Raw genomic sequence first — 26,661 nt, 5'->3', positions numbered from 1 at the left:
TGTAGAGAGCAGAGACAGGTTGGTGAGAAGACCAACTAGAGCAGAGGTTGGGATGACAACGATGGAGAAGGCACAAGTCAGAGAAGTCAAGAGGAGGTGCCAATACCAAAAGTTTGGTCGATGGACAGCAAGCTGGCTCATGTTGCTGAGGCTGGCTCGTAACCCGAATTTTAGCTCTCAAAGCAAAAATTTTTGTTTTAATGTCTCTGTAATCTCGAAAACTCGTTAGTCGGGACACTCGTAAGTCAAGGCCCCCACTGTGTGTGTGTGTGTGTGTGTGTGTGTGTGTGTGTGTGTGTGTATCTGTCTTCACTATAAGACTGAGAATCTTTTAAGGATAGGACCCCACCCATCATCTTTATATTCCCAGGACCTGCTAGGAATAGTGTGTCTGGCAAAGTATTAAATGTACATTTGTTGATTGAACAAAATGACATTGACTGTTAGAATTAGTAACAGTTGTGGAAACAGAAAGTCTTGAGAAATTTTTTTGGCCTTTTATGGGCATTTAGTATTCAGTATGAAAGGTCACAGCATGTATTTAGTAAACTAACAGCAAATAAGAGGTAATCAGTGTTTACAGAAGGAATTGATAACTTAGTAAGGATTTTGTTACTCAAAAAATGATGAGGATGGCTTAGTTTCTTCTAATTTTCAGTGTGCTTTGGTTCTTTTAATTGCTTGTTTTATGTAGAAAATCAAGTTGTTGGGAGAAATATAACTAAAAACAAAATCTCCTCCAAACCAAGAAAATCTCTTCCAAATGTAGAAGAAAGAGAAAACTATTATTGAATAAGCATTAAAGCAGTATGCGATGCACATCACAGACAATCCAAGAGATTGCAGAAGCAGAAAGAAAGCTCACCTTCTTATGTGTTAAAAAATAAATTACATATATTAAAATTTTTAAGAGTTTATTTGAGCAAAAATCAATTCCGATTGAGCAGCACCAAACTGGAAATGGTACAGAGTGCTCCCCCAACAAGAGCCAGGGGAAAGACTTACGTAGAGAAAGCGTGAAAGCAAAGACAGGAAATTATTTGATTGGCTATAACTTAAAGCCTAGTTGGCTGTTTGTGATTGATTGTTCTTAGAGTTTTTGATTTCCTAATCTAAGCATTTACAGGCTTAGATTTGGGTTTGCTTAGTAGCCAACAAAGCATTAGAGCCACCTCAGTCTAATGGCCTCTTTGTTTAATAATAGCCAAGTGGTATTACCATTACATTAGGTAGGTTTTGTAATTTGGAGTCAGGGGACAAGTTAGGCCTTTGTCCTCCACAGAAATTAGACAATTGGGTATTATCTTCCTTGATGATGATTTCACTCCAAAGAGAGGGCTCCCACGTCCTTGAGGAAAAATTCCTGAGTTATGAAATTGGCAAGAGACTTATTTAAAACTAGAGGCCCAGTACACAAAATTTGTGCACTCAGGGAGTGGAGGTGGTCCCTCAGCCCGGCCTGTGCCCTCTCGCATTCTGAGAGCCATCAGGGGATGTCCAACATAGCATGGCGGGGAGTGGGCCTAAGCCGGCAGTTGGACATCCTTAGCGCTGCCATGGAGGCGGGAGAGGCTCCTGCCACTGCCACTGCACTTGCCAGCCTTGAACTCAGCTTCTGGCTGAGCAGCACTCCCCCTGTGGGAGCGCACTGACCACCAGGGGGCAGCTTTGAGTTGAGTGTCTGCCCGCTGGTGGTCAGTGTGCATCACAGTGATCAGTTGATTTGCATATTAGCCTTTTATTATATAGGATACTTGCATATATTTGAAAAGGAGAGAGAAAGAATTGCAGGGGAAAAAAGGGAGAAAAATGAAGGCAGGAGAGAAGTTTTTTCTCTTATTTTTTAATAGGAAGAATTAGCCTCTTAATTGCATTTGATCTTACAGTTTAAAAGTAGAAAAGTCAGATACTGCATTCGTTTTTCAACAAATACTAATGAGAATGTTCAGGGCAAAAACTGCCTAATTTCCATGACATGGTTCTTACCCATAACAAAATGTGCTCTGTGGTCAAAAAATGACAGACCATGATTGAAGATCATGTTGATGGCAAGACTACTGATGGTTATTTGCTTTGTCTATTTTGTGTTGGTTTTACTAAAAAATGCAAGAATCAGATTTGGAAGACCTGCTGTGCTCAGCATCAACATATCTGTCAAATCCAGAAGAATATGATGGAAATCATGACCCAAGAGGTACAGACAAATGACTTAAAAGAAGTGGTCAATAAATTGATTCCAGATAGCATTGGAAAAGATATAGAGAAAACTTGCCAATCTATTTATTTACTCCATGACGTCTTTGTTTGAAAAATCAAAGTGCTGAAGAAGCCTAGATTTGAATTGGTAAAACTGGTGGAGCTCCACTGTGAAAGTAGCAGTTCTGGAAAAGATTCTGGGGATAAGACAGGTGCTAACATTGAAGGAGCTAATGGATATGAGCCCCCAGTCCATGCATCTGTTTAAAACTCAGACTTAATGGTGACAAATAAAAAGTCATATTTGTGATGTTTAAAAAAGAAGATTAATTTTTTAGAGAAGTGACAAGACATAGAAAAAGAACTTTGAGCTTCTCTATCGATAAACTGTGAGAAGGCAAATATATAGGGAAACTAATGGTAGATAAGGGTTAGTTTTAGCAGGGTTATGTAGTTTTTTATTTTTTTATATTTTTATTGTTTTCAGAGAGGAAAAGAGAGTTAGAAACCTCAATGATGAGAGAGAATCATTGGCTGCCTCCTGCACCTATTGGGGATGGAGCCCACAACCTTGGCATGTGCCCTTGACTGGAATAGAACCCGGGACCCTTCAGTCTGCAGGCTGATGCTCTGTCCATTGAGCCAAACTAGCGAGGGCTGTAGTTCCTTTAAATGCTGCCTCTGGGTTGACAGGGCGTAGAGTTGTCTCCTATGATTAACTTCCTTCCTCTCTGGTAGAGAGGGGAGTGGATACACTTTTACAAATTTATGTCCTGCTTTTAGGAAAATAAGTGGAGGGCAGAGAGCTTTTGAATCCATTTCTTCTCAACTGTTTTCAGCTCAAGGAAGCTCATATATACTTTCTAGACCAGCAATAAATTTGTGAAGAAATTACAAAAAAAGGGGGGGTTGGGCTAGGGCAGGGGTGGGCAACCTTTTTGTGAGTGCGTGCCAAAACCAGCAAAATCTCTGACTCAAAATTCTTCTGCGTGCCAACCCTAATATTTTGAGAACATGTTACGCTACTTGATATCTCTTAAGGTGTACGTATGTGAAGAACCTTGAAGAAATAATAAAATTCATTTGAGCGACAAAAACACAGTATATGATGATGAAAAATACAGTTATTTTTTTTAATGTATACATGTACACTGATAGTCCGACAGAAAACTTTATGACTCCATTTGATATTATCAGTGGGACTTTTGCTGCTGCATCACCGATGACAGAGATTTTACATCAGGTTTATATTTTGTGACCTTCAGACATATGCACGAGCTACTACTTTCATCCGTCAGGCTACTCCTATTACGACACTTAACAAAATTCATCACTGAGAACAAAGATTCACAAGCATATGTGGATGAAACCAAAACACTAGTCGGATCTAGGAAGGCAGGGAGAGTTAAGGCAGAGGCATAGAAATTGCTCTTCCCTGCCCTAACCGGTTTGGCTCGGTGGATAGAGCACCAGCCTGCGGACTGAAAGGTCCCAGGTTCGATTCCGATCAAGGGCATGTACCTTGGTTGCGGGCACATCCCCAGTAGGAGATGTGCAGGAGGCAGCTGATTGATGTTTCTCTCTTATCGGTGTTTCTTACTCTCTATCCTTCTCCCTTCCTCTCTGTAAAAAACCAATAAAATATATTAAAAAAAAAAGAAATTGCTCTTCCCCTCTCTCCTCAATCCATGTCTATGGTCTTTAAGATAACTTGTTATGTAAAATTATTTATTTATCTAAGATGCACCTACACTGAATTTATCTGAAAAATAAAAAAGTCGATATTAAGAAAAAAATTGTAAATGGAAGATAAGAGAAGGTTTCACGTGCCAGCAAAAGTTACTGGCGTGCCATGTTTGGCACGTGTGCCAGGGGTTGCCCACCCCTGGGCTAGGGGCAGTAAATTTTAGGGAAGTAACTAGAAGATATATGGAACTAAAATTAGTGGAAGATAAGGATTATTTTAGTGGGTTTGTTTGTACAGATCTATTTCAGTATTGAGTACTAGTCTCTGGTGGTAAGGGTGTTCTTTTATTATTGGTACAGGAAGGGCACCTTTTTCATGGACAATATTATGACCCATTTTATTTTTTTATTTTTATTTTTTAATATATTTTATTGATTTTTTACAGAGAGGAAGGGAGAGGAATAGAGAGTTAGAAACATCGATGAGAGAGAAACATCAATCAGCTGCCTCCTGCACACCTCCCACTGGGGATGTGCCTGCAACCAAGGTACATGCCCTTGACTGGAATCGAACCTGGGACCTTTCAGTCCGCAGGCTGACACTCTATCCACTGAGCCAAACCGGTTAGGGCTATGACCCATTTTTAGATAGAAAAGGGAGGGGTGGTCAGAAAGCACTTCTTGCATCTGCTGTTTCAAAAGTGCTTTTAGCTTTAAAATAACCAATATACCAAAGCAGCATATTTAGGGATGGCATATTCTGCTACCCTTTAGTACCTGAGTTCTTTTGACTTGATTCTAGTAGGTTTAAAATATATATGTTATTTTCCCTTTTATTGGTAACCACTGATCTGATCTATCAATGTAATCACTCCAGAGACATTAATGTCCCTGCCGCTGCACAGCTGAAAGTCTTGAGATTTCTCTCAACAGTCATCCTGAGTATTCTTTTTACATTTTTCTTCCATGTTGAATCTCTCATTTCCTAGATCCTATGTCTTCATCTTTCTTGGTTTACATCCTCATATAAAGGAAAGGACACCTATTTCAACAGATTCCTGAGAAAGGGTGTGTAGAGAAGAAAAATAATTTTCCCTCTACCCTTCTAAGTTCTTGGCTGAGGCCCCTGTAATAAGACAGAGTGACAAGAGAAAAACACACAGAAGTTTATTAACATATATACTTCATATATACATGGGAGATACCCAGAGGAAAAAAATTAACTCCTCAACTGCGGGTCATTTTCATCCATTGTTCTATGTCCACAGGGAACCCTCTCAATCTCCTTGGAATTTTAAAAATATTATTTATTTGGAAATGTTTTCTACCCATTTTCACAGTTCATTCTTTCTGGAAGTTCTGTGTTGAGTTTGAGTTCTCCCAGAAGCAAACATTCAAACCATAGGAAAAAAAAAATCAAATTAAAATACATTTTTAAAAAGGCTAAACCAACAAAATACAGTGTACAGATGATGTATTGTGGAACTGTACACCTGAAACCTTTATAATTTTGTTAACCAGTGTCACCCCAATGAATTCAATAAAAAGATAAAAAAAAAGGTTGAATCATAGTGCCCTATATGCTTGCTGTTGGAGATCTGCCTTTGTCAGTACAGAAACATCTAACCCCAACACCTTTTAGAGGTATAATTTACAAAGTTCATAAATCTTGTGTGCAGTTGTTTTGATTTTTTGCTTTTTTATCTACCAGAATAACCAACACCCAGAGGAAGATAATGAAATCTTTCCGTCATCAACCTAGGAAGTTCCCTCGGGCCCAATGCAATCAATAAAACCAAAGGCAATCATTTACCTGACTTTAGCATTATTTTGGCTTGTTCTTGAACTTCATGTAAATATATTTCTAATTTTATGTACTCTTCTACTCCACTCTTAAGAAAAAAATTTATTGGTTGAATTTTAGAGAGAAACATTGATTTACTGTTCCACTTACTTATGCATTCATTGGTTGATTTCTGTAGGTACCCTGACTGGGGATCCAACTCCAAGGCAACCTTGGCATATCGGGAGTATGCTCTAACCAACTAAGCTACCTGGCCAGGGCCTATTCTACTCTATAATGGTGTCAGAATATCCTGTAACGCATATGTCATACTTGATTTAAACATTCCCCAACTGAACACCTACCTATCTATATTATAAAGGGGCTGTGGCCCTAAGGCGTTAAGGACCACAGACCTGCACGGGTGGGCGGGGCTGCGATCAAGGCGGGCTGCGTGCTGGGCTTCTAGTTTCCAATATTTATGTTAAGAATGCTGGAAGAGACCCTGGGCCTGCGTGCCTCAGTGGTTGAGCACCGACCTATGAGCCAGGAGGTCATGGTTAGATTCCTGTTCAGGGCACATGCCCTGGCTGAGGGCTCTAGCCCCGGGGGGCGGGGGAGGGGGGGTGCAGAAAGCAGCCCATCAGTAATTCTCTCATCACTGATGTTTCTATTTCTCTCCCTTCCTCTCTGAAATCAATTTAAAAAAATACAACAGGATGCAAAACTAAAAAAAGAAAAAGAATGCTGCAAGGGGCGTGATTGTCATACTTGTGTGCGAATTTCCATAGGCGAGAGGACTAGAAGAATTGCTGGGTCCCGGAGAGGCGAATCTGCTGCTCTTTCATATCAAATCTTTCTGCGTGTTGAGGCGGAGAGAACCACGGTGGGCTGAAAACTACACGCCCTTAGGGCCTCCCTTGCTTCTCCATCGTGGCAGAACCTTTAGTCTCCTTGTCCTGTTGCGCGTCATCTCCCCACTTCCCATCACTAGGCCCTGGAACCGGGTCGAATGCGCCGATTCCGCTCGCACTCCCTCCTGCACCTGGCGCAGCAGTGACGCCGGGCGTTTCCGCTGCCGAGGGGGCGGGGGCGGGGGCGGGCCTTCCTGGTCGCCGTGGGCGTCGCGGGGTGATGACGCGAGGCGCCGCGTGCTCCCCCACGTGTGCTGCCGCTCTCCCGAGGCTCGCGGGGCTGCGGCGGCCGCTCTTCCTGGGGGGCGTAGTTGTTGGCAGCCCGGGTTCGGGAACCTCGGCGGCGCTGGGGCTCTGAGCGCGAAGCCGGGCGCACTGGTGGCGGGCCGCGGTAGAGACCTGTGGCCATGAGGCACCTTTTGCTGGTAGGTGCGGCCGCGCCGCTTAGTCGCTGCCAAGAACGAGAGAGCCGCAGCGAGCTGGGCAGGTTCTTGGCCAAGCAGGTAAGAACCAGAGCCAGAGCAGGTAAGAACCAGAGCCAGCGCGGGGCCCCGCGGCCCTGCCCCGCCGCGCGCTGCCTCCCGGGGAGCGAGGAGCGGCGCCTTGGCATGCTGGCCGCGCCTTGGCATGCTGGCCCCTTCCCCGCGCGTCCGCCGAGATGGGAAAGAGCCTTTGTTTTTTATTTGGGGGAAGCCTTCCCTTTCTCTCCCCACTGACTGACCCCACGCAGCGCTCCGACCCCCGTGTGGCAGGCGTGGCCTTCGGGAAGAAATGTTTTGTTTTTTTTTGGGTAAAGGAGGCGGAAGTCTGCCCTTTTGCCATGTGTTTTACTTGCGTGTCCCGGGTCCAGCCACCGCTGTTGATTCGGATGAATGTTTTCCTTTTCTGCCCTGTCCATTCTTTTGGGCACCGTGACAAGTATGGATTGCGTCCCTGCTGTGCCTAAGGCACAGTGTGGTTTTGTGGGGAGACAGACAAATAAATCCGTTACGGTCTCTACTCCCAAGGAACGTAACATTTATTTTTGGAGACAGTTCATGACCAGAAAAACACCTGAAGGAAGAAAACAAGACAGTGCTAACTGCATGATACCGTAGTAATTACGAGGTGAACTAGAGTTTTCTGGGAAACGGGTCTTGGGTCTTCTAAAAGCCTTTGGGCTCCCTCCCACTCCTCCACCCTCCCACTCCCGCCGGAGTTTGGAATCCTTATCACGCATTGTCTTTTTCATTTTAATTTCCTATTTTATACTTCCCCAGCCCCAGTATCTGTGAGCTTCTTCAAAATAGAACCTCCCTCCCTCCCCCCAGCCCCTAACTCCAGTATCTAGAACTTAGTCACAGATGCATTGTCTTTATATATTCCATTGCTTAGGAACCTGTGGCAGTATTTTGGGTCTGGAGCTCTTTGGATGTGGAGCGGCAGACAACTAATAGGAGAGGCATTTCTCTTTGGGAATAACAAATGGAACGTGTGAAGCAAAGAGGAGGGAGATGTGGAAAATATCCCTGGGGTTTCTGGCCTTGAGCCGCCAGTGAAGGAAATCACTAACACAAATGGGGGAGGCCTAGAAAGAAAATTGATTTTTGGTGTGCTGGAGTAAGGAAAGACATCATCAGTTCAAATGAGCTGAGTTTGTGACAAGCTCCTGAATTATGTATTGTTGCTGGAGGAATTTTTTCTTTTAATGTAAATAGGCTTTAGAATTTAGCAGAGGTTCTGAATCTAGGGACCACAGACCAGCAACAGGGGGTTTATGATTCCACACCACTGAGTGGATGCAAAATTGGTGTTCATGTACTGGGAGCAGGTGGGGAAATGGTTTGTAGGAAACCGTATTAGTAATGTTATTGGGACCACTTGCCTTCCTTTTCTTTGCCTCACCTTGTCTGCAAGTTCTGTCCTGTCTCGGATATCTTTCAGGTGTGTTTCTTTCCATTTCAGAAAAGAGTTGATGGTGTTGCCATTCTATTTTTCTCCTGTTTTTGGAAACAAAATGGTTTTTATTGGCAAGTAAGGATTTTTGAAATACTGGTTCCCATTTGAGTTTGGTATCTGAATTAAGAATTGTTTAGGATTCGCCGAAACCGGTTTGGCTCAGTGGATAGAGCGTCGGCCTGCGGACTGAGGGGTCCCAGGTTCGATTCCGGTCAAGGGCATGTACCTGGGTTTCGGGCACATCCCCAGTGGGAGATGTGCAGGAGGCAGCTGATCGAAGTTTCTCTCTCATCGATGTTTCTAACTCTCTCTCCCTTCCTAACTGTAAAAAATCAATAAAATATATTAAAAAAAAAAAAGAATTGTTTAGGATTGTGCTTCCTCCAGTGTTCCTTATTAAGCTGGTGACATCATCACCCTCTCTATCCATTTATATTTTATAGAGAACTGAGGGTCGTCATCATTCTTTTTCCTTCACATATAGCCAAGTTCTCCTGATTTTACTTTCTCAGTTTTGAATCTATTCTTTCCTCTTCATTTCTACCACTACCATCCTACAATTCTCCAGTTTCAGTCTGGATTTTCCAACACCACCAAGCAGTTCTCAGACACCAGCCGTGTGTCTTACAATTTAATTCAAGTCTAACATTTTCTACCTGAAGATAGCTTCAGATCCCACAGGTGAAGGCTCAGTCCTGTAAAGACTGCCCTTCTGTTCCCACTTCAGATGCTAATTGCAAGACCTGTTGTCACTTGTCTTTCTGACCGCCTGTGGACTGGAGGTTTCAACTATCCCCTCCTTGGGTTTGATTAATTTCCTGGAGCGATTTCTAGAATTCAGAGAAACATTTTACTTACTAGATCACCAGTTTACTGTAAATGGAAAATTCAGAAACTGTCAGATGGAAGAAATGCAAAGGGCAAGGTATATGGGAAGGGGTTTGGAGCGTCCATGCTCTCTGAGTGCGCCACTCTGTCCATCTGTTCATCAACCCAGTTCTCCAGATCATGTCCTTTTAGATACTTATGGAAGCTTCATTACATAGTCATGATTGTTTAAATCTTCGTCCATTGGTGATTGATCTGTTTCTAGCCCCTCTGTCCTCCCTGTAGTTGGCTGGTTCTATCCAGCCCCAACTTGGGCAGCTTTTAAAAATAAACCTCATTAACATAAGGGATGACACTTTTATTCCATCACAGGAAATTCCAAGGGTTTTAGGAGGTCTGTGCCTGGGATAGGGTCAAAGACCAAATAATATTTCTTACTATAATTTGTAATATCACATATCCTTACCTCCTTGATCACTATCTATGTTCAGGAAGAGCAGAGTGTTTAGGGTGCAAGAGTACGGAGTATGGCTGAAAATGAAATTAATTCTCTTTAATTGCTTTTGGGGACTTTTTGGAAAAGTTACTTAATACCCGTAAGTCTCAATTTCTTGATATATTTCACATGGTAGAAACTAAAGAGTTACAGAGAGTAGTAAAAGCAGGGACTCTGGAGGCCGACTCTGTGTCATGGATTCCTGATTCTGAAGCTAGCTTTGTGACCTTAGCCCCCTTGTTGTAGCATAGTAAGAAGCTAGGAAAATTCTAGGACAGCGGTTCAACCTGTGGGTCGCGACCCCTTTGGGGGTCGAACGACCCTTTCACAGGGGTCGCCTAAGACCATCGGAAAACACATATATAATTACATATTGTTTTTGTGATTAATCACTATGCTTTAATTATGTTCAATTTGTAACAATGAAATTGGGGTTCACCACAATGTGAGGAACTGTATTAAAGGGTCGCGGCATTAGGAAGGTTGAGAACCACTGTTCTAGGACAAACAGATGTGGAAACTAAAGATAGATAAACAGCAGTTTGCAGCCACCTAGTAAATCCTATCTTCCCTAAGCCAAGAGTAAATGGTTTGTACTTCTCCCCAACCAGAAGGGAGATAGCTGGGCCATTAAACAAGTCTTAATAAATTTAGGATAATTGGCCGAAACCGGTTTGGCTCAGTGGATAGAGCGTCGGCCTGCGGCCTGAAAGGTCCCAGGTTCGATTCCGGTCAAGGGCATGTACCTGGGTTGCGGGCACATCCCCAGTAGGAGATGTGCAGGAGGCAGCTGATCGATGTTTCTAACTCTCTATCTCTCTCCCTTCCTCTCTGTAAAAAATCAATAAAATATATTTTAAAAAAAATAAATTTAGGATAATTGAAATTATACAGGTATATTCAGTGACCTCAATGAAATTAAATTAAGGGGGCAAACAATCAACCCAAAAGTTACTGGAAAAATCCTAAATGTTATAAATTAAATAATAAAATTAAAAGAAAAAACTGATGGTTAAAGAAATCACTGGGAGAATCAGAAAATATTTTGAATTGAATGATACTTTAAACAATTTGTGGGATATAGCTAAAGTATTTAGAGGTAAATTCATAACATTAAAATTCTTATAATAGGAAATAGTGGTATTAAAATTCACCTTAAGAAATTAGAAAAAGAAGTGTACATTAAACTCAAAATAAGTTGAAGGAAGAGAATAATAAAGAGTGGAAATTAATGAAAAAGCAAATGGATAAATAATAGAGCAATTCAGTGAAACCAAATGTTGATTCTTTGAAAAGACTGATCAAGAATAAAAGGGGAAAATTCAAACTACTTGGAATGAAAGAAGGCCACCATTATAGATTCTAAAAAGAATAAGAAGGTAAGTGACTAATATGAACAATTTTTTTGCTGATTAATCAGACTAGTTAGTTAGAAAGGAGCATTTTAAAGACAAAGACAAGATAGGAATAGAACAAAAACAAGCTAAGAATAGAACAAAATTTCCTCAGGTTGATACAGAGCATCTATAGAAACCTGACTAGCATCGTATTTAATACATGAATAACCCAATTTAAAAGTGGGTAAAAGAGCCCTGGCTGGTTTTGCTCTGTGGTTAGAGCATTAGCCTAGGCCAGGGGTGGGCAAACTTTTTGATTCGAGGGCCACAATGGGTTCTTAAACTGAACCGGAGGGCCGGAACAAAAGCATGGATGGAGTGTTTGTGTGAACTAATATAAATTCAAAGTAAACATCATTACATAAAAGGGTACGGTCTTTTTTTTTTTTTTTTTAGTTTTACTCATTTCAAAGGCCCGCGGGCCGTAGTTTGCCCACGGCTGGCTTAGGCACTGGCCTGGTTGGGGCATGGGCGGGAGGCAACCAATCAATGTGTCTTTCTCACATTTGATATTTTTCTCTCTTTATCTCTCCCTCCTCCCCTCCCTTCTACTCTCTCTAAAAATCAGTGGGAAAAATATCCTTTGGTAAGGATTGATTCCCCCACCCCCCCAAAAAAAATAAAGTGGGTAAAAGAAATGAAAAAACTCATCACAAAAGAAGATAAATGAATGGCCATAAACACTTGAAAAATGTATGAGCCTCTTTGGTTGTCAGGGGAATGCAAATAAAACCACCAGATACCACTGGATCTCTTCTAACATTAAGATTGACAATACTGTGTGTTGGTGGGTTATGTAGCAACTAGAGCTCTCAAACATTGCTAGTGGAGTGTAAACTGGTACAACTGATTTAGAAAACAGTTTCTTTTAAACATCGAAAAAATTTTTTTAAATTAAAATTAAAATTTACTATCTGTTGAAGCATACAGTTGCCATATAACTCAGCAGTCTTACTCTTAACTAATGAAAAAGATTAAGAGTAATGAATATTCATGTCCATAAATCTCTTGTACATGAGTGTTCATAGTAGTTTTATTGGTGGTATCTGGAAATAGTGAAAATATCCATCAAACATGTAAATGAAAAAACAAGTTGTAATATATTTATACAGTGAAAAACTAGACAATAGTGAAATGGAATAAACTATTGAAGCATACAACTACATGGGTGATTACCAAAAGCATCAATACTGAGCAAAAGAAGCTAGACAGGAAAGAGTACATACCATATTATTCGATTTATATAAAGGCCTAGAATAAGCAAATCTATAATCTATGGTCATAAAATCAAGTCATTGGTTGTCTAGGGTGAGGGGGTTGACTGCAAAGGAACTTGAGGGAACTTTGGATTTGATATTTTAATTGAGGAGGAGGTTACACAGTGTATACATATTCAAAACTCATCCAAATATAAATGGCTGCATTTTATTGTATATAAGTTATATTATAAAAGCCAATAAAGTTGATTTTTAAAAAGTTAAACATCTGTTTCCTCTAACACAGTTTTCTAGATTTCCTTTTGAAGAAAAAGTTGATTAAATAATGTCCTCTGGAGGTTTTTTCGTAGCTCACAAGTGTCCATGTGAATGACATGTCTAATTTCCTCAGGTTGATGCAGAGCATCTGTAACAGTCTAACCACTGAGCAACCAGCCAGGGCCCTTTTACCCACTTTTAAATTGGGTTGTGCATGTATTAACTATGATGCTAGCTAGGTTTCTATAGCTGCTCTGTATTAACCTGAGGAAATTAGACATGTTATGTTTGTTTATTTTGTAGATGATATAGATTTTTTCTTCTTCACATAATAACCACTTACTATATTACTGTTATTTTATTTTTATATTTTAAAAATATACTTTTAGGGGGCTTATTTATAGGGACATTCGGCAGTTGAAAATGTGAGGTCATGCCTCTATATCATGGCCAAATCTGTTAGATTTCCTTGCCTCCATTTTTATGAGGTCCTTTGGGTGGCCCCCTATATACAGCAGAACTAATATTGATAGATTCTTTCCCCACCAGTGCTTTGTTCAAAATTAGGTGTTTTTATGAAGAGAATGCCCAATAATTTGGGAGACTTTGTAAGAGTTCTGGGGTAAGGTGACTTCTTTTCAGAGTGATAACTTTGGAAAAAATTGTTATGTTTTTGCATATGGTGTTTTGATTGTGTTCAAGCTGCACTTTTTTTTTTAAAAATATATTTTATTGATTTTTTACAGAGAGGAAGGGAGAGGGATAGAGAGTTAGAAACATCATGAGAGAGAAACATCCATCAGCTGCCTCCTGCACACCCCCTACTGGGGATGTGCCCGCAACCAAGGTACATGCCCTTGACCGGAATCGAACCTGGGGCCCTTCAGTCTGCAGGCCGATGCTCTATCCACTGAGCCAAACCGTTTGAGGCTCAAGCTGCACTCTTATAGATAATTGTTTAATTTGAAACTCCTTGAGATAAATTTATAGTATTGGGCTTGCTAGGTCAGAGGGTATGTCGCTTTGTTTGACAGCAAGGGTTGTACAGTCCTGCATACACTCTAGCAACATGAGACCTTTTATACACTACAGTTTCCCCTATTATGCTTAATGGACATTCGGAGCCCAGGCACCAGAATTTTGTGGTGTATTTCATCTTGCATATCAAAGTGTGATTGTCTGTTTTGGATTTGTTTTGTTTGTTTATTAGAGGCTGGAGCCTTTATAGGGATAGCTTTATTTATATTCAGGAATTGATTTTTTTTAACATTTAAAAAATATGTTTTTATTGATTTCAGAGAGGAAGGGAGAGGGGGAGAGAGATAGAAATATCAGTGATGAGAGAGAATCATTGATCAGCTGCCTCCTGCACACCCCATGCTGGGGACCAAGCCTGCAACCAGACCCTTGGGTCCGCAGGCTGATGCTCTATCCACTGAGCCAAACCAGTTAGGGGCAAGAATTGATTTCTTAATCTCTACCCTTTCCTCAAGAGAGTTGGCAGTTTTGTGTACTAACTGCAGTTTTTAAAAAATTTTTGTTTTCATTTAATTCCTATATTTTCCTTCAAGAGCAAAGGAGCCCTGGGAGAGTGTTTTGACCCTGAAGCATAGATTATTTTTCAGAGAAGCTGTGTAGTATTTTACATGGATTTGCTATTAGTCCTTTTACCTGAAACCCCAGGGGACCTATTGGTAACAGCCTTTACATTAATTAACTCTAATCCTATATTGCTAATAACCCCCACTGTGTCTTGTTGTTGTTTTTTAAATTTTATTTTAGAGAGAGAAATATTGGTGTGAGAGAGAAACTTTGATTGGTTGCCTCCCACACATGCCTGACCGGGGATCGAACCCACCACCTTTTGTTGTCCAGGATGAGGCTCCAACCAACTGAGCCACACTGGCCAGGGTGTTTTATAAGGTAAACTGACCTTTGAAGTCTGGAAACTGGTTATTTTAATTCCAAGCTAGAACTCTTGGCTCCTCTACAGTAGTGCAAACAAATTAGGGATATAAATAGGGATATAAAAATTAGGGATATAAATATATCCCTAATATGCAAGTAGACCGAACAGTGGAACAACTGAACAACCCGTCGCTGTGACATGGAGGGGGCATGTGCGGAACATGGTGGGCATCGGCTGGCCTTGGGATGGTGGAGCAGGTGGGCGGGGTGCCAGACCAAGGCAGGGTGCAGGTCACTGTCATCAGGACAAGCCTCTGGTGGTTACTGAAAATTCTTTGCTCCCCGTGCTGCGGTCCCATCCAGCGCTCACACCCACTGCCAGCGCCAGCCCTAATCGCTCCGCGCCTTCAGTAGGTAGGTGTGAGCAGGGCCGGCGCCAGCTGCTGCAGCAAGGGGACTGGTGGCCGCGGCAGGAGGGGCCAGGTAGGGGCGCGGAAGATGGGCTGAGACCTGCCCCTGTGCCCACTGCAGCCTCGAGGCCCACATTCCTTTCAAGGTGCATGAATTTGTGCACTGGGCCCCCAGTATTGTATATATAGATCTTGGTGTGGCTTTTCTCTTAGGTGTGGACACCTCAAGATCGCCAGTGTATCCTGAATACCTTAGCACAGTTACTTCTGGATAAGGACTATACTATTCTGATCGGGCGCCAATTTCGCCCTATCCTTTTGGATTTGCTGGAAAGGAATGCTGAAGCCATTAAAGCTGGAGGCCAAGTCAACCATGATCTACACGAACGACTCTGTGTCTCAATGAGCAAGCTCATCGGTAGCCATCCTGATGTCCTCCCGTAAGTAACAGTATTATTCTTCATGTTTCTTCTTGCAGTGGTAGAACCTGCTCTCTCCTGGGAAGTAAGGAGGAGTCTGAGCTGAGAATGGAGGAGGAAAAATACAGGAAAGAAAGAGATAAGTGGTACTGTTTTATAAAAATAATCACAGAGACTCTTTTTATCCAGCTCAGTTCAGTAACCATTTATTAGGTTTCTCTTAAATCTTGGCCATCAAGACAGAAAAAATGGCCAAGATATGTCCCCTACCTCCAAGGATTATATAATTTGGCAATACATGTATATAAGGCATATTTAAATGAGTTTTAGCTGAGGCTCTTAAAGCATCCACTTCAAATGGATGAGATTTGTGGCTTGCTAGAGGAGCGGAGGGCATGGGTTAGAAGAGGTCTAGTATCCATTTTAGCTTTCTATAAATCTGTCCAAATCAGTATGGTAAGAAGTTGTGTTAGAGCTTTATTCTAATGTATTTCTCTTTTAACCTGCTCCATTTCCAATCTGGGCTAGTTTACCACTCATTCAACAACATGGTAATTCCCCCACTCCCAGGGGTTACCATATTAATACTGAATTTATTGCATAACATAATACAGCCCAGAACTTCTGGGCTTAAACAAGCCTCTTGTCTCAGCTTCTGAAGTATCTTGGGTTATAGGCATATGCCACACACATGGCTTTCTCTCTCTTTTTTTTTATTTTTAAATATATTTTATTGATTTTTTAAAGAGAGGAAGGGAGAGGGATAGAGAGTTAAAACATCAGTGAGAGAGAGAGAAACATCGATCAGCTGCCTCCTGCACACCCCCTACTGGGGATGTTGCCCGCAACCAAGGTACATGCCCTTGACTGGAATTGAACCTGGGACCTTTCAGTCTGCAGGCCGACGCTCTATCCACTGAGCCAAACCGGTTAGGGCCTCTCTCTCTTTTTTTTTTTTTAACCTTCACCTGAGAATATTTTTTCCATTGATTTTTAGAGTAGAAGGGAAGGGGGAGAGAGAAAGAGAAATTTCGATGTGAGAGAGACACATCAATTGTTTGTCTCCTGCATATGCCCTGACCAGGGCCCGGGATGAACCTGCAACCAAGGTACATGCCCTTGATTGTGATTAAGCCCAATACCCTTTGGTCTTCGGACTAATGCTCTAACCACTGAGCAATCAGCCAGGGCGCTCTTTTAAATTGATAGTAAAATATAGTTTGTGTGGAATAGCCAAAAGAGGCAGGAAAATGACCTTCAAGGTTTTTTTTAAATTGAGAAGGTAAAGAACCTTTTACTCTAAGCGTGAATAATGTTTGTATTAATAGGAGCATCTCTTTTATCCATCTCTTATGTATTAGTTTTCATCAACACAATAAGTACACTTGGCTTTCTTGAAAGTATGATCTCTAGTCTGGTCCTTGAATGAGGGAATAAGAAATGAAGGCTTGTGGGGGAAACCATAATTTTTATGAGCTTTTTTCTAAAAGGGGAGGAAAAAAATAGGCCTAGTTTTATTAAACTAGAAAATATCTAGCAAAGGAAAGAATAGCATCATATGTGGTAATCAGGAACACGTGGTGTGGTTTAATTGGGGATTGGGATTATGGCCTTACTTGGTAATCATCTATGTGTACTTGACCTTGGTACTATTTCACTAGGTGTGCTAGTCAGTTCTGTAGGATTGGCCTGTGGGTAACTTGAACCCCAACTTCTCTTTAAGGCTTTATAGTAGAGTGCTTCCAGAATTATTAAAATGATGGATTATCTACATCTGGTCTCTCATTAGCTTCAAATTTTATGTTCTTATTAAATGAATGTGAGGTACATACCTAAAGGGTGTTCCAAAATTCACACAAGAAGGAATTTAGATAGAAAACACAGGTTTATAATTAAAAATTGTAAATTTTTTATTGATTCATAAAGTATACAGTATAGGGTTATGTATGGAATAGCATATCAGGTAAATGGCCTCCACGGCTTTGCTGGCACATACGCATTCTTTTGTTGAAATTTTCCATGACCGCTTTGCATAAATGTGGCTGAATTTTGTTGATACAGCGCTTAATTTCCTCCTTCAAGGTGTGGGTGGTCATGGGCTTGTTGGCATAAACCTTAGACTTCAAAAAACCCCAAAGAAAAAAGTCCAACGGCGTTAATCGCATGATCTGGGCAGCCAATTCTGTTCACCAAAATGGAAAATTACACGACCAGGAAATGACTCATGCAGTAATTGAATTATTTCTCAGGCTGTATGGCATGTGGCACCGTCTTGTTGAAGCCACATGTCGTCTACATCCATATCTTGCAATTTAGGCACAAAAAAACTAGATTATCACGTCGCGAGTACCATTAACTGTTATTGCCTGAGCAGCCGCATTTCGGTCATGGAAAATTTCAACAAAAGAGTGCATATGTGCCAGCAAAGCCGTGGAGGCCATTTACCTGATATGCTATTCCATACATAACCCTATACTGTATACTTTATGAATCAATAAACAATTTACAATTTTTAATTATAAACCTGTGTTTTCTATCAAAATTACTTCTTGCGTGAATTTTGGGACACCCTTTACTTTTTTAATTTACAATTTACCAGGGCAGTATATTTTACTTTATATTTTATTTATGTTCCTACGTTGTTCCAAAATGATATAATGCAGCTTACAAAGGTGCCTGTGATAGAGTAACTTAAAACCAAGCAAAAAAAAAAAAGCTGTGCGTGATGTGCAGTGAACTATAGGTAGTGATTTGGAATGGGATTTTGATTTTTAGTTTTAAGAAATGCAGCTGCTTAGTTTAACATGTACCTCAGATTTACATAGAGGAAATATACCTAATGTTTTAGGAATATACCTAATATATTTAGATAGGATACAGTTATTTATTCAGTAGATTCATGTACTAGTAGAAGGTTCTCTCTCTTAAGCTCTAGACCACATCATGAGGGTAAGAAAATCACATATAATGGGTTCCTGTACTTGCAAACAATTGAATACAATATGTTAATAGAGTTGTCAGCCAAATATATAAGGGAAGCAAGGAAATCATTGAAGTAACAGAAATGAGTGTGTTATCCTCTTGGAAATTAGAGAAGGTTTTGTATTGTAGCAGATTGTGGAGGAAGAATGAAGAGAGAGAAATGGAATGGGGATGGAAATCTAGAGACTGGACAGGAAGAACCCAGTCAAGCTAGGTCCTCAAGCCATTCATTTCTGGGTTCACACTTCTTTCTGAGGCCTAGCTGTTAATTTATTTGGGGTTTTCATGAAGTACCACGGTAGCCTTAACAAGACTTTTTTTTTTTTGGTTAATCCTCACCCGAGGATATTTTTCCCATTGCTTTTTAGAGAGAGTGGAAGGGAGGGATAGAGACAGAGACAAACATCGATGTGAGAGCGACACATCTGTTGGTTGGACTCCTTGGGTTCAAGTCCAAGTTCATTTATGATAATAGTATCTACCTCACGGGACTCAAAACAGTGTCTGACATATTGTGGGTGCTCAATAAGCAAAATTTTCTTTTTTTAAAAAATATATTTTTATTGATTTCAGAGAAGAAGGGAGTGAGAGAGAGAGATAGAAACATCAGTGATGAGAGAGAATCATTGATTGGCTGCCTCCTGCACACCCCTACTGGGGATCGAGCCCCAACCCTGGCATGTGCCCTTGACTAGAATTGATCCTGGGACCCTTCAGTCTGCAGGCTGACGCTCTATCCACTGAGCCAAACCGGCTAGGGCCACCCTGCTTCCTTTTGGTTACTATTTGCATGGAATTAAAACAAAATGATTGCCCCACAGGTGTGGCTCAGTGGATTGAGCATTGTTCTGTGCACCAAGCGATCATCAGTTTGATTCCCAGTCAGAGAGAAACGGAGAGGGAGAGATAGAAACCTTGATGTGAAAGTGAAACATCAATTAGTTGCCTCCTGCACGTGCCCTGACTGGGAATTGAACCCACAACCTGGGTGTGTGCCCTGACTAGGAGTGGAACCCTCTACCTTTTGGTGTATAGGACGATGCTCCAACTGAGTGAGCCACATCAGTCAGGCTGGAATTATTATTTTTTTATTTCTTTCAGTGTGCTCTTATGTACAGAATGAGTTTCTTATAGATTGTGTGTAGTTTGAGCTTTTTTTAAAAAAAAAATCTATTCAGCCAATCTATGTCTTTTGATTGAAGTTTAAACCATTTACATTTAAAGTAATACTGATAGGGAAGGATTTAGATTTACTGTTGCTATTTTGTTAATTTTTTTTGTATGTCTTGAAGCTTTTTGTCATTCTTTTCCAACCTGTCTGCCTTTTGTTTCATGAGAATCTTCTCTTCATCTTTAAGATGCAACCAAGGTTCAGTTGACTCTTTTTGTATGCATCTCTCATTGTTTCTGTAAGTGGCTGTCTTCCTTACTAGATAGCAAGTTCCTCAAGGAAAGTATCTGTTTGGTTTTGTACATCCAGAATTTAACAGTGTCTGACTTAATATTTTTGAAAACGAGTGCATTTAAAAAAATATTTTATTGATTTTTACAGAGAGGAAGGGAGAGGGATAGAGAGTTAGAAACATTGATGAGAGGAAACATCAGCTGCCTCCTGCACACCTCCTATTGGGAATGTGCCCACAACCAAGGTACATGCCCTTGACCAGAATCGAACCTGGGACCTTTCAGTCCACAGGCCGACGCTCTATCCACTGAGCCAAACCAGTTAGGGCAACGAGTGCATTTTCAGTAGTAAACACTTGCAAAATAAGTACCTTTGGTGTTTGTATTCTCTTAGTCAGATATTTCATGCCATGATACTGGTTCCTGAACTTGAACAGGTATAATCTTAGGACTAGGGAGCTTTAGCATCTGTCTCTGTTTGTTCTCAGACCCTAGTGAGTTCTTGTTATGTTCTATCCTGTCTCAAAGTGGAGATGTATACATCAATTTCCTCAACAACAAATGAAAATTCTCTTTCTGAAGGTTTGCCCTGAGGTATTTCAAGGACACTTCTCCAGTCTTTCAAAGACTCTTCCTAGAGAGTTCAGATGCTAATCCAGTCCGCTATGGGCGCAGGCGGATGAAGCTCCGGGACCTAATGGAAGCAGCCTACAAGTTTTTACAGCAAGAGCAGTCTGTGTTCCGGGAGCTCTGGGACTGGAGTGTGTGTGTTCCTCTCCTCAGAAGCCACGACACCTTGGTCCGCTGGTGCGTAGCTATTGGGTTTTTCCTATGCTTCTAAGTATGGGGATGTTGGGGAGAGTACAGCATTGTGTGCATAAGGAGGGAAAAGAAACCATTTAATATGTTATCTTTGTGCTGGTGACTTTTGAGTTCTTACTCTCTTTCCTTACTCATGTGTCACACCAGAGGAAAATGAGATGATTTGAGTGGAGTTTCACCTTTTTCATGTTCTGTCAAGTGAATTCATTATACCTGATTTGTATTTTCTACTCTTAAATGTGTTACTTTAATTCTATAAGATTTCCTTTTCTAGTATTCAGTTGGCTAGCAAATTTTTTTTATTCTTTAGAATCACCTGCAGGTCCTGAGTTTATATACTTTGATTTTCTCCAGGTACACAGCCCATTGTCTTGCTGTGGTAACTTGCATGAATGAAGAGCACAAGCTATCATTCCTTAAGAAGATTTTTAATAGTGAGGAACTGATCCATTTCAGGTTGAGGTAAGCAGGAACATTTCTGGAGACCTTGATGTGGTTTCCTCTGGATTAAGGTTATTGATGAGATCCTCATTTCACTCAGGTTACTAGAAGAGGCCCAGCTGCAGGACTTGGAGAAGGCCTTGGTTTTGGCCAATCCAGAAGCTTCCCTGTGGCGTAAGGAGAAGGAACTGCAGTACTTACAGGGACATCTTGTTTCAGCTGACCTCTCCTCCAGAGTGACTGCTGTCTGTGGTGTGGTGCTGCCTGGGCAGCCACCAACCCCTGGAGAGCAGGTATGTTGGCATTAGTAGGGTGTGTGCCCCCTTCCTCTCCTAAACGCCAATAACATAGGCCAAATTGAGTTTGCCAAGTTGCTATTCCATTTACAGAGATAAAGAGGCATTTACTCGGGCCCTCCTCTCTGATTTTCCCGTTGTCCCTCTTCAATGGTAAATTAGATACTATAACAATGCTTGTGTGGTGCTCTTAACTTTAGCAAAGCTTTTCTATATATCCTCTCATTTATTTACATTTATTTACTGTGTGAAGTTGAGTGGCACATATTATAATGCTATATTTATGTAAAACAAAGACAGACTGAATTGCCCAGAGACTCTTGGGTTGCACATTGGCTGACACGGGGCTAGGCCCAGCCACCTCTTTCTGTCAGAATTTTCGCTTTGTCTGTTGTGGGGGAGGCTGGTATCTGCAGAGAACTTCCCCCTGCCCATATGAAATGACCTTTCTAAGAATGTGGCTCTAGAACACACTTGGGAAAGACTTAACAGTTTATAATCTGGTTCCATAATCTAGAACCACTGGGAACCGGTCTGTTTTCTGTCCTCACCCCCCCCCCACCCACCCCAGCAGTCTTTTTTTTTTTTTGCTTGTTAATCTTCACTCGAGGATATTTTTCCATTGATTTTTAAAGAGAGTGTAAGGGAGAGGGAAAGACAGAGAGAAACATTGATGTGAGAGAGACACATCAATTGGTTGCCTCCTGCATGCACCCCGACCAGGGCCAGGGAACCTGCAACCATGGTATGTGCCCTTAACCCAGTGGTTCTCAACCTTCCTAATGCCGCGACCCTTTAATACAGTTCCTCATGTTGTGGTGACCCCCAACCATAAAATTATTTTCATTGCTACTTCATAACTAATTTTGCTACTGTTATGAATCGTAATGTAAATATCTGATATGCAGGATGTATTTTCATTGTTACAAATTGAACATAATTAAAGCATAGTGATTAATCACAAAAACAATATGTAATTATATATGTGTTTTCCGATGGTCTTAGGCGACCCCTGTGAAAGGGTTGTTCGACCCCCAAAGGGGTCATGACCCACAGGTTGAGAACCGCTGCCTTAACCAGAATCAAACCTGGGACCCTTCAGTCCGGAGGCCGATACTCTATCCACTGAACCAAACCAGCTAGGCCCCCCGCAGCAGTCTTTCATCAGTTGTTCCTTGGGTCAGACCTACCCAGTTTTCTTCTTGGAACAAGTCCTGGGTTGTTCCTTGAACCATAGGTTTGTCACTTGATAGTGCAATTAAAAAACAAAAAAGTAGTAGTACAGTATACATGTAAAAAAGCACACCTGTTAAATGTACATCTCAGTGATTATTCTTGAACTGGATATATCTGTGTAACCAGCACTAAGATACCAGCACTTCCAAGACCCCTGTGTTTCCCTCTAGTCACTAAAACCCACCCCCTCTTAACCACTCTCCTTACATAGATAATGTTTGGAGCATTAGAATTTTAATATAGGAATATAGGAAGGATTCTGGTTCAGGTGGGCTTGATGTTGGGTAGCAATGACAGGGCACTGGGGGCAGAGTGCAGAATCGTGCTATGGCCCAGCCCACCTGCTAAATTGCTGTAATAGATAGCCCTTCAGGAAGTTGCAAATAACTTTCAGCCCTGAATCTTATTTTATCCTCACATATCTTTAAGGGACTAGCCATGTTAGAGAATTATTATTTCTTTTTTTTTTTTTTTAAATATATTTTATTGATTTTTACAGAGAGGAAGGGAGAGAGATATAGAGTTAGAAACATCGATGAGAGAGAAACATCGATCAGCTGCCTCCTGCACATCTCCTACTGGGGATGTGCCCACAACCCAGGTACATGCCCTTGACCGGAATCGAACCTGGGACCTTTCAGTCCGCAGGCCGATGCTCTATCCACTGAGCCAAACCGGTTTCGGCGAGAATTATTATTTCTTAAAAAATAATAATCATTCCACTTTTCCAAGAGATCATTTTTCCTCTATTATGTTAGGTGCATTATTATTTTTTTAAAAATTTTAATTGTGGTAAAGTACACATAATATTTACCATCTTAAACTTTTCTTAGTGTACATGTCAGTGGTATTAAGTATATTCACATTGTTGTGCAGACTCCATAACATTTCATCTTGCAAAGCTGAAACTCTGTACTCATTAAACATATTGGGCACATTATTTTATTATTTTTAACTTTTTGTTATGGAAAACGTTAAACACATTCTAAAGTAGAAACAATGGTGTAATGAACCCCCATTTACCTACCCATCACTCTTCAATAATTATCAATTTGTGATCAATTATGTTTCATTGTTATTTCTGCACACTTTACCCATACCACATTATTTTGAAAGCAACTCTCAGATGCTACATCATTTCATATCTAAATATTTTAGTGTATATGTAAAAGAAAACCGCTTAAATCAACTGGCTGCCTCCCACTCATACCCTGACCGGGGATTGAACCCGCCACTTTTTGGTGTATGGGACAATGCTCCAACCAATTGAGCCACACCAGCCAGGGCTTGTATGCATTCTCTAGCTTAGATATGAAACCCTAGGATATGGCAAGAGGAAGGAAAAGAAAAATAATCTAGTTGTGGTTTGTCCCCATCCCTTGTGTGTCAGCTTTTTTGGCTTCTGAAATTTTGGGAAACTTCTTAAATTTGGTAGTGAATTTTTTACTTTCTCCCCCAAAGGCAGGAGTTGAGGAAGAAAGGAAAGAAAAAAAAGTCAGATCTTTACTTTGGATAATATACCTATTGTTGTTATACTTCTGGTACCGCTAATATATTGGCAGAGGTTTATGTAAAGATCAGAGGAAGCACTGTAGAAATTTAACCTGTGCCTTTTGGAGAAAGGACTCATTCTTGACATGCTTTTTATTTCTCACTTGCCTCCTTAGGCTAGTAACAGGAGTTCTTCTCATGGACAAGAGCTGGCCTTTAGGTCTTATGTACTGGTTGAGTCAGTCTGCAAAAATCTTCAGACCCTGGCTATGGCAGTGGCTTCTCAGAATGCTGTGTTGTTGGAAGGACCAATAGGATGCGGCAAAACTTCTTTAGTTGAACATTTAGCTGCAATGACAGGTAGAAGGAAGCCCCCTGAGCTTCTCAAAGTTCAGCTTGGAGATCAGACCGACAGTAAGGTAATTAAGAAATGGCAAGTTTTGGGGGATTAGCATGCTTATAACTATTTGTATTAAAATATTGTTTTTGCTAGGGTACTATGATAATAGTTACTGGTCTTTCAGAACCGCTGGGACCAAGCTCTAAAAACACAAATGCTTGCTTATATTTCTACTAGAGGCCCGGTGCACGGATTTGTGCATCGGTGGGGTCCCTCGGGCTGGTCTGAGGGATCGGGCTGAAACCGGCTCTCTGACTCCACTGAGGGGTCCTGGATTGCGAGAGGGAAGTTCTCAGGTGACGTACCCGGAATCGTACCCGGAATCGGGCTCCCTCCTGTCTGGTTCTGGGTGTGTCACCTGAGAACCGCAGCTGCCAGGTCACCACAGCTTAGCAGCTCCTGCGTTGAGCATCTGCCCCCTGGTGGTCAGTGCGCGTCACAGCTACCAGTCAGACAGTCGCTTAGGCTTTTATGTATATATATAGGTAGAAGTTTAATGGAATTAAAGGATATAGCAGTGATACCTCGGATGTGTGATTTGAATAATTATTTTCTTTCTGCAGATGTTGCTGGGAATGTACCGCTGCACAGATGTCCCAGGAGAGTTTGTGTGGCAGCCTGGCACCCTGACACAGGCAGCCACAAAGGGGCACTGGATCCTACTGGAGGATATTGACTATGCCCCCTTAGACGTGGTATGTGGCTTTGCTAATTTTCTGTCTTTAAAGAGCATATTTTATTAGTGATTCTAGGGGATAATTTAAACATAGGCGTTTGATTAGAGAAATGTTGTAAGAGGTCATTCATGGTTACCTACCTAATCTGGTTTGAGGTCTTGGTTTACTTGGCTGGTTTCTTATTTGATAGAAAATTGATAAAATTCTGTTTGTACTGTTTCCTTTAGTGGTATAATGTGACCAATTTCACAAAAGTTTTTTCCCTCCTTCAGTCAAATATGTGGTCAGTTTTAACAGCCTTTCCATGAATCAGCCCAGTGGGAAACATCTTACCTCTGTTTCAGATACACTGAGAACTTTGAGATTCTGCTTCTCAGAGGACAGATGATGTATTAAGAGTGTGCTTGTCTTTGTTCCATTAAGGAAAAGATACTGGATGTATATTATTGTTTTTAAAAAGATCACTTTTCTATGTGTATAAAATTTAGCTATGGAGGCAGTCCATGTTTCCTCTGTAGTCTATAAACTAGGACTAAGAAAACATAACAGAATAAACAATTCTTACTTTGGACAGTTTTTTCTGAGATTGGTTTTAATTTTCTTTTAACATGAACCTTATAGTTAACTGCATATGGACTTTTCCCTCTTGGATATGAGAATAACATGAAGGAGGGGGGGAGAGAAGGACAGGAGAGGAGGACGGGAGGGAGAGAGAGTGAGGGAGAGGGAGATATGAAGGGGAAGGAGTATCTATAAATACATGTGTATTATGATGATTTTAGGTAAAGATGTAATGGTATTATTGGCCTAGGCAGAGCCTCAGTTTGATCATCATGTTTTAGAGACTTAATACTCAGTTTTATAGGGCTGGAACTCGTTTTTCTTAATCAGCCAAGGCTGATTGCTACCAATGAGACTTAAAAAATAAAACTGAATTATAAGCTACCAGGCAGGTCAAAAGCATTTGTTGAGACTTTTTTCCCTTTCTAGTGCTCTCTTTCCTGGGCAATTTTTTCAGATATCAGGGTACCTGGAAATCATTAGGATGGTGGATGGTGGAATTAGAGCCCAAGAAGGTAGATGAATATGAGTGATATTCCATCCATGTCATGGTAGAGCCTAGGGATCTATCACTATCCCATTGCTAAGTATATTCTTTGATGACAAAGTCCAGATTCAAGGCCAAACGGATGATTTGTCCTGATCTTTTGGCAGTGTCTGATAAACATTAGAAAATTCCTGTACTTTGAGTTGCATTTTGTGCAGACCATTCCCCTTCTGTTAAATTGTTTTCAGAAGGTGTATTGTTCAGTTGATTATAGTTAAATATAATTATCATCATAGTGAAGTTTTCTTGATTATTATTTTGTTTTCAGAATTTCTCAGCTAATATTTTAAGGCAGCTTTTACAGATCTCCTTTTGGATTACAGATCTCCTTTTGGATGATTTTTTTTTTTTTTT

At 40.9% G+C, this 26,661-nt stretch overlaps 1 protein-coding gene across 1 annotated transcript in view; it reads left to right on the top strand.

Moving 5' to 3' along the window:
• Window positions 1–6,986: 6,986 nt before the first annotated feature.
• MDN1 (midasin AAA ATPase 1) overlaps window positions 6,987–26,661 on the top strand; it is a 144,026-nt gene continuing 124,351 nt past the window's right edge. The window contains exons 1-7 of the mRNA XM_014458412.2: window positions 6,987–7,082; window positions 15,245–15,471; window positions 20,419–20,643; window positions 21,013–21,120; window positions 21,200–21,392; window positions 24,299–24,541; window positions 25,086–25,217. Of these exons, the coding sequence (XP_014313898.1) occupies window positions 6,987–7,082; window positions 15,245–15,471; window positions 20,419–20,643; window positions 21,013–21,120; window positions 21,200–21,392; window positions 24,299–24,541; window positions 25,086–25,217 (1,224 nt within the window). The remainder of the gene's footprint in view (window positions 7,083–15,244; window positions 15,472–20,418; window positions 20,644–21,012; window positions 21,121–21,199; window positions 21,393–24,298; window positions 24,542–25,085; window positions 25,218–26,661) is intronic.

Source organism: Myotis lucifugus, unplaced genomic scaffold (genome assembly GCF_000147115.1).
Source record: "Myotis lucifugus unplaced genomic scaffold, Myoluc2.0 scaffold_96, whole genome shotgun sequence".
Lineage (NCBI taxonomy): Eukaryota > Metazoa > Chordata > Mammalia > Chiroptera > Vespertilionidae > Myotis > Myotis lucifugus.
This window is presented reverse-complemented; position numbering and strand designations above follow the sequence as displayed.